The sequence below is a fragment of the Lissotriton vulgaris genome, chromosome 5, assembly GCF_964263255.1.
Source record: "Lissotriton vulgaris chromosome 5, aLisVul1.2, whole genome shotgun sequence".
In the NCBI taxonomy this organism is placed as follows: Eukaryota; Metazoa; Chordata; class Amphibia; order Caudata; family Salamandridae; genus Lissotriton; species Lissotriton vulgaris.
The window spans coordinates 2,023,641,421-2,023,654,745 of NC_141693.1; the positions used below are offsets into that span (position 1 = coordinate 2,023,641,421).

Consider the following 13,325-nt stretch of genomic DNA (forward strand, 5'->3'; position numbering starts at 1 on the left):
TCTACCCCTTCCCCCAGCAGCCCTCTCACCTCTGCAACACTCTACTCCACTCTTTGCCACTCTACTCTACGGCACTTTACTTCCTCCCCTCTGCAGCCCTCTCACCTCTACCCCTTCCCCCAGCAGCCCTCTCACCTCTGCAACACTCTACTCCACTCTTTGCCACTCTACTCTACGGCACTTTACTTCCTTCCTCAGCAGCCCTCTCACCTCTACCCCTTCCCCCAGCAGCCCTCTCACCTCTGCAACACTCTACTCCACTCTTTGCCACTCTACTCTACGGCACTTTACTTCCTCCCCTCTGCAGCCCTCTCACCTCTACCCCTTCCCCCAGCAGCCCTCTCACCTCTGCAACACTCTACTCCACTCTTTGCCACTCTACTCTACGGCACTTTACTTCCTCCCCTCTGCAGCCCTCTCACCTCTACCCCTTCCCCCAGCAGCCCTCTCACCTCTGCAACACTCTACTCCACTCTTTGCCACTCTACTCTACGGCACTTTACTTCCTCCCCTCTGCAGCCCTCTCACCTCTACCCCTTCCCCCAGCAGCCCTCTCACCTCTGCAACACTCTACTCCACTCTTTGCCACTCTACTCTACGGCACTTTACTTCCTTCCTCAGCAGCCCTCTCACCTCTACCCCTTCCCCCAGCAGCCCTCTCACCTCTGCAACACTCTACTCCACTCTTTGCCACTCTACTCTACGGCACTTTACTTCCTCCCCTCTGCAGCCCTCTCACCTCTACCCCTTCCCCCAGCAGCCCTCTCACCTCTGCAACACTCTACTCCACTCTTTGCCACTCTACTCTACGGCACTTTACTTCCTCCCCTCTGCAGCCCTCTCACCTCTACCCCTTCCCCCAGCAGCCCTCTCACCTCTGCAACACTCTACTCCACTCTTTGCCACTCTACTCTACGGCACTTTACTTCCTTCCTCAGCAGCCCTCTCACCTCTACCCCTTCCCCCAGCAGCCCTCTCACCTCTGCAACACTCTACTCCACTCTTTGCCACTCTACTCTACGGCACTTTACTTCCTTCCTCAGCAGCCCTCTCACCTCTACCCCTTCCCCCAGCAGCCCTCTCACCTCTGCAACACTCTACTCCACTCTTTGCCACTCTACTCTACGGCACTTTACTTCCTTCCTCAGCAGCCCTCTCACCTCTACCCCTTCCCCCAGCAGCCCTCTCACCTCTGCAACACTCTACTCCACTCTTTGCCACTCTACTCTACGGCACTTTACTTCCTTCCTCAGCAGCCCTCTCACCTCTACCCCTTCCCCCAGCAGCCCTCTCACCTCTGCAACACTCTACTCCACTCTTTGCCACTCTACTCTACGGCACTTTACTTCCTTCCTCAGCAGCCCTCTCACCTCTACCCCTTCCCCCAGCAGCCCTCTCTCCTCTGCAACACTCTACTCCACTCTTTGCCACTCTACTCTACGGCACTTTACTTCCTCCCCTCTGCAGCCCTCTCACCTCTACCCCTTCCCCCAGCAGCCCTCTCACCTCTGCAACACTCTACTCCACTCTTTGCCACTCTACTCTACGGCACTTTACTTCCTTCCTCAGCAGCCCTCTCACCTCTACCCCTTCCCCCAGCAGCCCTCTCACCTCTGCAACACTCTACTCCACTCTTTGCCACTCTACTCTACGGGACTTTACTTCCTTCCTCAGCAGCCCTCTCACCTCTACCCCTTCCCCCAGCAGCCCTCTCTCCTCTGCAACACTCTACTCCACTCTTTGCCACTCTACTCTACGGCACTTTACTTCCTCCCCTCTGCAGCCCTCTCACCTCTACCCCTTCCCCCAGCAGCCCTCTCACCTCTGCAACACTCTACTCCACTCTTTGCCACTCTACTCTACGGCACTTTACTTCCTTCCTCAGCAGCCCTCTCACCTCTACCCCTTCCCCCAGCAGCCCTCTCACCTCTGCAACACTCTACTCCACTCTTTGCCACTCTACTCTACGGCACTTTACTTCCTCCCCTCTGCAGCCCTCTCACCTCTACCCCTTCCCCCAGCAGCCCTCTCACCTCTGCAACACTCTACTCCACTCTTTGCCACTCTACTCTACGGCACTTTACTTCCTCCCCTCTGCAGCCCTCTCACCTCTACCCCTTCCCCCAGCAGCCCTCTCACCTCTGCAACACTCTACTCCACTCTTTGCCACTCTACTCTACGGCACTTTACTTCCTTCCTCAGCAGCCCTCTCACCTCTACCCCTTCCCCCAGCAGCCCTCTCACCTCTGCAACACTCTACTCCACTCTTTGCCACTCTACTCTACGGCACTTTACTTCCTTCCTCAGCAGCCCTCTCACCTCTACCCCTTCCCCCAGCAGCCCTCTCACCTCTGCAACACTCTACTCCACTCTTTGCCACTCTACTCTACGGCACTTTACTTCCTCCCCTCTGCAGCCCTCTCACCTCTACCCCTTCCCCCAGCAGCCCTCTCACCTCTGCAACACTCTACTCCACTCTTTGCCACTCTACTCTACGGCACTTTACTTCCTCCCCTCTGCAGCCCTCTCACCTCTACCCCTTCCCCCAGCAGCCCTCTCACCTCTACCCCTTCCCCCAGCAGCCCTCTCACCTCTGCAACACTCTACTCCACTCTTTGCCACTCTACTCTACGGCACTTTACTTCCTCCCCTCTGCAGCCCTCTCACCTCTACCCCTTCCCCCAGCAGCCCTCTCACCTCTGCAACACTCTACTCCACTCTTTGCCACTCTACTCTACGGCACTTTACTTCCTCCCCTCTGCAGCCCTCTCACCTCTACCCCTTCCCCCAGCAGCCCTCTCACCTCTGCAACACTCTACTCCACTCTTTGCCACTCTACTCTACGGCACTTTACTTCCTCCCCTCTGCAGCCCTCTCACCTCTACCCCTTCCCCCAGCAGCCCTCTCACCTCTACCCCTTCCCCCAGCAGCCCTCTCACCTCTGCAACACTCTACTCCACTCTTTGCCACTCTACTCTACGGCACTTTACTTCCTCCCCTCTGCAGCCCTCTCACCTCTACCCCTTCCCCCAGCAGCCCTCTCACCTCTGCAACACTCTACTCCACTCTTTGCCACTCTACTCTACGGGACTTTACTTCCTTCCTCAGCAGCCCTCTCACCTCTACCCCTTCCCCCAGCAGCCCTCTCACCTCTGCAACACTCTACTCCTCTCTTTGCCACTCTACTCTACGGCACTTTACTTCCACCCCTCTGCAGCCCTCTCACCTCTACCCCTTCCCCCAGCAGCCCTCTCACCTCTGCAACACTCTACTCCTCTCTTTGCCACTCTACTCTACGGCACTTTACTTCCTTCCTCAGCAGCCCTCTCACCTCTACCCCTTCCCCCAGCAGCCCTCTCACCTCTGCAACACTCTACTCCACTCTTTGCCACTCTACTCTACGGCACTTTACTTCCTTCCTCAGCAGCCCTCTCACCTCTACCCCTTCCCCCAGCAGCCCTCTCACCTCTGCAACACTCTACTCCACTCTTTGCCACTCTACTCTACGGCACTTTACTTCCTCCCCTCTGCAGCCCTCTCACCTCTACCCCTTCCCCCAGCAGCCCTCTCACCTCTGCAACACTCTACTCCACTCTTTGCCACTCTACTCTACGGCACTTTACTTCCTCCCCTCTGCAGCCCTCTCACCTCTACCCCTTCCCCCAGCAGCCCTCTCACCTCTGCAACACTCTACTCCACTCTTTGCCACTCTACTCTACGGCACTTTACTTCCTCCCCTCTGCAGCCCTCTCACCTCTACCCCTTCCCCCAGCAGCCCTCTCTCCTCTGCAACACTCTACTCCTCTCTTTGCCACTCCACTCTGCAACACTCCACTTCCTCCCCTCAGCAGCCCTCTCACCTCTGCAACACTCTAATCCTCTCTTTGCCACTCTACTCTACGGCACTTTACTTCCTTCCTCAGCAGCCCTCTCACCTCTGCAACACTCTTTGCCACTCTACTCTACGGCACTTTACTGCCTTCCTCAGCAGCCCTCTCACCTCCAGCCCTTTCCTTCCTCGTAGGTGTTTACCAGGAAGGAGCTGCAGCGGATCGCAGATCTGTGTACGAAGCACAATGTTCTCTGCTTCAGTGACGAGGTGTACGAATGGCTGGTCTATGATGGGGGAACGCACATTCGGATCGGTGAGTGGGCACAGAGGGGGCACTGGGTGGGCACGAGGGACACCAGGAGTGTGATAAAGGTATCAGATGGGAGGTGTTGAAAGGGTGTAAGTAGAGCTGCATTGGGGGAATGGAGCAGTGTCTGGGCAGAAGACTGTAGCGTGTGTGGGGAGAGGACTGTAGCATGTGTGGGGAGAGGACTGTAGCATGTGTGGAGGGAGGACTGTAGGGTGTGTGGAGGGAGGACTGTAGCGTGTGTGGGGAGAGGACTGTAGCATGCGTGGGGAGAGGACTGTAGCATGTGTGGGGCAGAGGACTGTAGCGTGTGTGGGGAGAGGACTGTAGCATGTGTGGGGAGAGGACTGTAGCATGTGTGGGGAGAGGACTGTAGCATGTGTGGAGGGAGGACTGAAGCGTGTGTGGAGGGAGGACTGTAGCGTGTGTGGGGAGAGAACTGTAGCATGTGTGGGCAGAGGACTGTAGCATGTGTGGGGAGAGGACTGTAGCATGCGTGGGGAGAGGACTGTAGCATGTGTGGAGGGAGGACTGTAGCGTGTGTGGAGGGAGGACTGTAGCGTGTGTGGGGAGAGGACTGTAGCATGCGTGGGGAGAGGACTGTAGCATGTGTGGGGCAGAGGACTGTAGCGTGTGTGGGGAGAGGACTGTAGCATGTGTGGGGAGAGGACTGTAGCATGTGTGGGGAGAGGACTGTAGCATGTGTGGAGGGAGGACTGTAGCGTGTGTGGAGGGAGGACTGTAGCGTGTGTGGGGAGAGGACTGTAGCATGCGTGGGGAGAGGACTGTAGCATGTGTGGGGCAGAGGACTGTAGCGTGTGTGGGGAGAGGACTGTAGCATGTGTGGGGAGAGGACTGTAGCATGTGTGGGGAGAGGACTGTAGCATGTGTGGAGGGAGGACTGTAGCGTGTGTGGAGGGAGGACTGTAGCGTGTGTGGGGAGAGGACTGTAGCATGCGTGGGGAGAGGACTGTAGCATGTGTGGGGCAGAGGACTGTAGCGTGTGTGGGGAGAGGACTGTAGCATGTGTGGGGAGAGGACTGTAGCATGTGTGGGGAGAGGACTGTAGCATGTGTGGAGGGAGGACTGTAGCGTGTGTGGAGGGAGGACTGTAGCGTGTGTGGGGAGAGTACTGTAGCATGTGTGGGCAGAGGACTGTAGCATGTGTGGGGAGAGGACTGTAGCATGCGTGGGGAGAGGACTGTAGCATGTGTGGAGGGAGGACTGTAGCGTGTGTGGAGGGAGGACTGTAGCGTGTGTGGGGAGAGGACTGTAGCATGCGTGGGGAGAGGACTGTAGCATGTGTGGGGCAGAGGACTGTAGCGTGTGTGGGGAGAGGACTGTAGCATGTGTGGGGAGAGGACTGTAGCATGTGTGGGGAGAGGACTGTAGCATGTGTGGAGGGAGGACTGTAGCGTGTGTGGAGGGAGGACTGTAGCGTGTGTGGGGAGAGGACTGTAGCATGCGTGGGGAGAGGACTGTAGCATGTGTGGGGCAGAGGACTGTAGCGTGTGTGGGGAGAGGACTGTAGCATGTGTGGGGAGAGGACTGTAGCATGTGTGGGGAGAGGACTGTAGCATGTGTGGAGGGAGGACTGTAGCGTGTGTGGAGGGAGGACTGTAGCGTGTGTGGGGAGAGAACTGTAGCATGTGTGGGCAGAGGACTGTAGCATGTGTGGGGAGAGGACTGTAGCATGCGTGGGGAGAGGACTGTAGCATGTGTGGAGGGAGGACTGTAGCGTGTGTGGAGGGAGGACTGTAGCGTGTGTGGGGAGAGGACTGTAGCATGCGTGGGGAGAGGACTGTAGCATGTGTGGGGCAGAGGACTGTAGCGTGTGTGGGGAGAGGACTGTAGCATGTGTGGGGAGAGGACTGTAGCATGTGTGGGGAGAGGACTGTAGCATGTGTGGAGGGAGGACTGTAGCGTGTGTGGAGGGAGGACTGTAGCGTGTGTGGGGAGAGGACTGTAGCATGCGTGGGGAGAGGACTGTAGCATGTGTGGGGCAGAGGACTGTAGCGTGTGTGGGGAGAGGACTGTAGCATGTGTGGGGAGAGGACTGTAGCATGTGTGGGGAGAGGACTGTAGCATGTGTGGAGGGAGGACTGTAGCGTGTGTGGAGGGAGGACTGTAGCGTGTGTGGGGAGAGAACTGTAGCATGTGTGGGCAGAGGACTGTAGCATGTGTGGGGAGAGGACTGTAGCATGCGTGGGGAGAGGACTGTAGCATGTGTGGAGGGAGGACTGTAGCGTGTGTGGAGGGAGGACTGTAGCGTGTGTGGGGAGAGGACTGTAGCATGCGTGGGGAGAGGACTGTAGCATGTGTGGGGCAGAGGACTGTAGCGTGTGTGGGGAGAGGACTGTAGCATGTGTGGGGAGAGGACTGTAGCATGTGTGGGGAGAGGACTGTAGCATGTGTGGAGGGAGGACTGTAGCGTGTGTGGAGGGAGGACTGTAGCGTGTGTGGGGAGAGGACTGTAGCATGCGTGGGGAGAGGACTGTAGCATGTGTGGGGCAGAGGACTGTAGCGTGTGTGGGGAGAGGACTGTAGCATGCGTGGGGAGAGGACTGTAGCATGTGTGGGGCAGAGGACTGTAGCGTGTGTGGGGAGAGGACTGTAGCATGTGTGGGGAGAGGACTGTAGCATGTGTGGGGAGAGGACTGTAGCATGTGTGGAGGGAGGACTGTAGCGTGTGTGGAGGGAGGACTGTAGCGTGTGTGGGGAGAGGACTGTAGCATGCGTGGGGAGAGGACTGTAGCATGTGTGGGGCAGAGGACTGTAGCGTGTGTGGGGAGAGGACTGTAGCATGTGTGGGGAGAGGACTGTAGCATGTGTGGGGAGAGGACTGTAGCATGTGTGGAGGGAGGACTGTAGCGTGTGTGGAGGGAGGACTGTAGCGTGTGTGGGGAGAGAACTGTAGCATGTGTGGGCAGAGGACTGTAGCATGTGTGGGGAGAGGACTGTAGCATGCGTGGGGAGAGGACTGTAGCATGTGTGGAGGGAGGACTGTAGCGTGTGTGGAGGGAGGACTGTAGCGTGTGTGGGGAGAGGACTGTAGCATGCGTGGGGAGAGGACTGTAGCATGTGTGGGGCAGAGGACTGTAGCGTGTGTGGGGAGAGGACTGTAGCATGTGTGGGGAGAGGACTGTAGCATGTGTGGGGAGAGGACTGTAGCATGTGTGGAGGGAGGACTGTAGCGTGTGTGGAGGGAGGACTGTAGCGTGTGTGGGGAGAGGACTGTAGCATGCGTGGGGAGAGGACTGTAGCATGTGTGGGGCAGAGGACTGTAGCGTGTGTGGGGAGAGGACTGTAGCATGTGTGGGGAGAGGACTGTAGCATGTGTGGGGAGAGGACTGTAGCATGTGTGGAGGGAGGACTGTAGCGTGTGTGGAGGGAGGACTGTAGCGTGTGTGGGGAGAGAACTGTAGCATGTGTGGGCAGAGGACTGTAGCATGTGTGGGGAGAGGACTGTAGCATGCGTGGGGAGAGGACTGTAGCATGTGTGGAGGGAGGACTGTAGCGTGTGTGGAGGGAGGACTGTAGCGTGTGTGGGGAGAGAACTGTAGCATGTGTGGGCAGAGGACTGTAGCATGTGTGGGGAGAGGACTGTAGCATGCGTGGGGAGAGGACTGTAGCATGTGTGGGCAGAGGACTGTAGCATGTATGGGGAGAGGACTGTAGCGTGTGTGGGGAGAGGACTGTAGCGTGTGTGGAGAGAGGACTGCAGCATACATGGGGAGAGGACTGTAGCATGTGTGGTAAGAGGATTGTAGCGTGTGGGAGAGGACTGCAGCATGTGTGGGGAGAGGACTGTAGCATGTGTGGGGAGAGGACTAGCATGTGTGGGGAGAGGACTGTAGCATGTGTGGGAGAGGACTGTAGCATGTGTGGGGAGAGGACTGTAGCATGTATGGGCAGAGGGCTGTAGCATGTATAGGGAGAGGACTGTAGCGTGTGTGGGAGAGGACTGTAGCATGTGTGGGGAGAGAGCTGTAGCATGTATGGGCAGAGGATTGTAGCATGTGTGGAGAGGACTGTAGCGTGTGTGGGGAGAGGACTGTAGCATGTGTGGGGAGAGGACTCTAGCATGTATGGGGAGAGGACTGTAGCATGTGTGGGGAGAGGACTCTAGCATGTGTGGGGAGAGGACTGTAGCCTGTGTGGGGAGAGGACTCTAGCATGTGTGGGGAGAGGATTGTAGCATGTGTGGGGAGAGGACTGTAGCATGTGTGGGGGGGAGAGGACTGTAGCATGTGTGGGGAGAGGATTGTGGCATGTGTGGAGAGGATTGTAGCATGGGTGGGGGAGGACTGTAGCATGTGTGGAGAGGACTGTAGCATGTGTGGGGAGAGGACTGTAGCATGTGTGGAGAGAGGAATGTAGCATGTGTGGGGAGAGGACTGTAGCATGCGTGGGGAGAGGACTGTAGCATGTGTGGGGAGAGGACAGTAGCATGTTTGGGGAGAGGACTGTAGCATGTGTGGGGAGAGGACTGTAGCATGTGTGGAGAGAGGAATGTAGCATGTGTGGGGAGAGGACTGTAGCATGTGTGGAGGGAGGACTGCAGCATGTGTGGAGAGGACTGTAGCATGTATAGGGAGACGACTGTAGCATGTGTGGGAGAGGACTGTAGCGTGTGTGGGAGAGGATTGTAGCATGCGTGGGAGAGGATTGTAGCATGTGTGGGGAGAGGACTAGCATGTGTAGGAGAGGACTGTAGCATGTGTGGGAGAGGACTGTAGCATGTGTGGGAGAGGATTGCAGCATGTGTGGGGAGAGGACTGTAGCATGTGTGGGAAGAGGGCTGTAGCATGTGTGGGCAGAGGACTGTAGCATGTATGGGGAGAGGACTGTAGCGTGTGTGGGGAGAGGACTGTAGCGTGTGTGGAGAGAGGACTGCAGCATACATGGGGAGAGGACTGTAGCGTGTGTGGGGAGAGGACTGCAGCATGTATGGGGAGAGGACTGTAGCGTGTGTGGGGAGAGGACTGTAGCATGTGTGGGGAGAGGATTGTAGCATGTGTGGGGAGAGGACTGTAGCATGTGTGGGGAGAGGACTGTAGCATGTGTGGGGAGAGGACTGCAGCATGTGTGGCGAGAGAGCTGTAGCATGTATGGGCAGAGGACTGTAGCATGTATAGGGAGAGTACTGTACCGTGTGTGGGAGAGGACTGTAGCATGTGTGGGGAGAGAGCTGTAGCATGTATGGGCAGAGGACTGTAGCATGTATAGGGAGAGGACTGTAGCGTGTGTGGGAGAGGACTGTAGCATGTGTGGGGAGAGAGCTGTAGCATGTATGGGCAGAGGATTGTAGCATGTGTGGAGAGGACTGTAGCGTGTGTGGGTAGAGGACTGTAGCATGTGTGGGGAGAGGACTCTAGCATGTATGGGGAGAGGACTGTAGCATGTGTGGGGAGAGGGCTCTAGCATGTGTTGGAAGAGGACTGTAGCATGTGTGGGGAGAGGACTGTAGCGTGTGTGGGGAGAGGACTGTAGCATGTATGGGCAGAGGACTGTAGCAGTATATAGAAAGAGCTGCATTATGGGAAATTGGAGCAACAGGTGCGCAGAGAGGCATTATGGGGGGTTGGAGCAGTATGAGAAGGACGTACTGTGGGCTGGGTCGGACCGGGGGCTGAAATAAAAGTGGCCCCATTTGGCAAACTATATAGATGAAAAGTGGCTCACATTTGCAGTCGGGCCGGTTTTGAGCTGCTAAAGACACGCTGTATGAGTATTTTGCAAGGTACGGGAGAACGCATGGGTTTTGTTTACTGCAGGCAAAGTTTGTGGTGATATCAGGGAAATCAATAGTAAACACCAGCCCAACAGACCTTAAAACTGGCCGACAAACTGCTAAACAGCAAGTCCACACACTGAGCTGTCAGACCAGCCCATCGGTCACCGCCCGACTGCCCTTTGGACCAGTCCGACCCTGATTGTTGGAGATTGGCGCAATAGGTACCTACCGGCATCACATATTGTCAGATAGAGTCAGTGTGCAGGCAGACAGGCCTTATGGGAGACAGGATCAGTATGTTGTTATGTTATGTTTATAGAATTTACTATAGCGCACGTCTCACCCGGGGGCATCTCGGCGCTGTGAACAGATCCTGGTTTGATATGTGCCAACGTCAAATTGATATAGAAAAGCTTTGAGTCGTTTTCTAAATTTGCTGTATGTGGAAGTTTCTCGAAGAGTTTGGGGTAGTTTATTCCAATATTATTGGGGTGAGCTAGGAGAAGGCCTTTCACCCAGAGCATGCTTGAGCCATGCGGGCACACGCAAAAGGGCTTGGGTGCTTGATCTCAAGTAGCGGCCGGGAATGTAGGTTATGAGATTTCTTTGCAGGTAACGAGGGCCTTTGCCTCTCAAGGCATTATATGTGAGGGAACAGATTTTGAAAAAGGAACGCTTCTTTATCGGAAGCCAACGTAGTTCCTTCAGTAAGGCCGCAGAGGCAGTGCCTGCAGGACGATTCAGGACTAATCTAGCCGCAGTATTCTGAACTACCTGTAGCTTGGATGGTACGGATTCTCCAACGCCAGCTAGCAGAGCATTTCCATAGTCCTGCCTTCTTAGTCACCATAGCCTGAACCAGGGTTATGCGTAAAAAACTTTGCACAACAGGCGTATATTATAATAACAGGAGCTTGTGGTGGCCGCAACCTGATCTTTCATTGACCGCACTTGGTCAAGTTTAATCCCTAGATTTTTAACCGTTTGTTTATGCACCGGGTAGGCCCTAATTGGTGTGGCCACCATTCCTCAGACCAGATGGCGGGGCTTTCCCCAGAAGCATAATCTTCGTTTTCTCAGGGTTTAACTGAAGGCAGTTCTTGGTCATCCAGTTTGAGACTGCTAGCAGACCGGCCGAGAGACGTTGTCTATCCGCTTCTAGGTCTTGGCCCATCGTAAACAGCAGCTGGGTGTCGTCGGCATAGGAGATAATCTCAAAGCCGAACACCCTTCCCCCGAGAGTTTGGTGGTCCAAGCCTCGTCTTCTAATGGCGCTTTCCCTATTGCCCCCCAGATAGGGAATCCAAGAAGCTGGACCACCTTGGGGAGAAAATGTTTTCTTCTGCCTGCTTAATGCTGTGGTCTGTGAACACTGTATGCCTCTTGGGCCGTTATACCCATACCGTGTGGGATACGGTTGCGCAAGTGTTGCCACAGTGCCCAGAGGAGGCCTGGGCTGTTCTCACCCTCGCAGTGGCTAAGGGTCAAGACGCAGCTAAGTTCACCATTTGGTATGGGCTGGATACTGCCGACTCTCTTGGCAAATCGGTTTCTACCTCAGGAGCCTTGAGGCACTATGCCTGGTTGAGGGAGTCTGGTTTCTCTGGGGATGTCCAATCCACCCTTCTGGGCATTCCCTTTGATGAGTGCCGCCTGTTTGGTGACAAGGGGGACTCTCCCCTCGAGCGCATCTAGGATTCTAGGGCTACGGCCATATCCTTGGGCCTCGAGGCAACCTCTCGCTCCACACAGTCCGCCTTTCGCTCCTTTCGTAGCTACAGAAGAGGTGCCCTACTACGTCCCACCCCATCTGGCTACAGGGCTCGCAAGCTACCCAGCCTCTGTGTGGTCTCGGACGTGGGAGCCAGCGATGAGGGTCTAGCCTCCAAACCCTCCTAGTCCAACCTTTAAGGGCCACCAGAGTCCAGTGGACAGCAGGAATCGCCATCACCTCCCCCACTGGCAGCACATGATGTCAGACAGGTGGGTTTTGCAGATAGTCCGAAGGGGCTACTCCCTCCCCTTTGAGACTGCCCTTCCCCCATGTCATCAGCATTCCATCGCATGTCGGAGGATCCCTTGGCTCTTCTTTGCCAGGAAGTTGTAGCTCTCTTGTCCAAGGGAGCTATCGAAAGGGTCCCTGTGCCAGAAGTAGGTCGTGGTTGCTACTCCCACTACTTTCTGGTACCCAAGAAGGACAAAGACCTGCGTCCTATCTTAGACCTCAGGGCCCTCAACCACTTTCTCCAGAAGGAGAAGTTCAAAATGCTCACATTGGCTCAGGCCTTTTCTGCCCTCACTCCCGGAGACTGGATGGTGGCGTTGGACTTGTAGGACGCCTATTTCCACATCCCTGTCCTGCCAGCCCACAGGCGTTACCTGCGGTTCACGGTAGGCCACGAGCATTTTCAGTTTATGTGCTCCCTTTTGGCCTTACCAGTGCCCCTCGGGTGTTCACAAAAAGTGTTGGCGGTGGTTGCAGCTTATATGCGCTGATCGGGGGTTCCAGTCTTCCCCTATATCAATGACTGGCTGTTGAAGGCGGGCTCGCCCCAGGCTGTCGTCTCCCACCTCCAGACTATGGAGGACCACCTGCACTCGCTGGGGTGCCAAAGTCACACCTCATTTCCTCTCAGAAGCTCCTTTTCATCTGAGCAGTTCTGGATACAGCAGGGTTTCGGGCTGCGAGTCCTGGATATTCGGGCTATGATACCAATGTTTCGGCCTCTATCCCGGAATTGGTGAGAATGACTCTGAGGCTGCTGGGCCTCATGGCCTGCTGCATCCTGCTGGTGGATTATACCAGGTGGCATATGCAGGCTCTGCAGTGGGACCTGAAGTTCCAGTGGGCACAGCGTCATGGAAATTGTTCCTATGACGTCTAGATCTCGGAGGGGACTGCACGTCATGTGCAGTGTTGGCTTACACACCAGGATTGTGTCAACAGCAGATCCCTCTCCCTTCCCCAACCAGAGTTCACAGTGGTGGCAGATGCGTCCCTCCTGGGATGAGGAGGCCACATGGGAGAGGAAGAGATCAGGGGTCTCTGGTCTCAGGTCTCTGGCGGAGACCAGTCTCCACATCAACCTTTTGAGCTCCGGGGGATCCGTCTTGCACCGAAGGCATTACTTCCTTCTGTCAAAGGAAGAGTAGTGCAGGTGTTCACAGACAACAACACCACCGCCATGTGGTACTGCAACAAACAGGGCGGGGTGGGGTCCTGGACCCTATGTCAAGAGGCTCTTTGCCTTTGACATGGCTGGAACATCAGGGCATATTCCTGGTGGTTCAACACCTGGCAGGTTCACTGAATGCCAGGGCGGATAAACTCTACTGCAGGTGCATGATGGATCATGAATGGCGTCTTCCCTCGAGGTGGTGCAAGGTCTCTTTCGGTAGTGGGGAGTGTCTTGGTTAGATCTGTTCGCCACTGAAGAGAACGCGCAACG

The 13,325-nt window shown here is 55.9% G+C and overlaps 1 protein-coding gene across 12 annotated transcripts in view; it reads left to right on the forward strand.

The window, feature by feature from the left end:
- KYAT1 (kynurenine aminotransferase 1) overlaps nucleotides 1–13,325 on the forward strand; it is a 350,381-nt gene that overhangs the window by 278,687 nt on the left and 58,369 nt on the right. For all 12 annotated transcript variants that reach the window (XM_086924868.1, XM_086924877.1, XM_086924878.1 and 9 more), the window contains one exon: nucleotides 4,025–4,145. In XM_086924868.1, coding sequence (XP_086780994.1) covers nucleotides 4,025–4,145 — 121 coding nt within the window. The remainder of the gene's footprint in view (nucleotides 1–4,024; nucleotides 4,146–13,325) is intronic.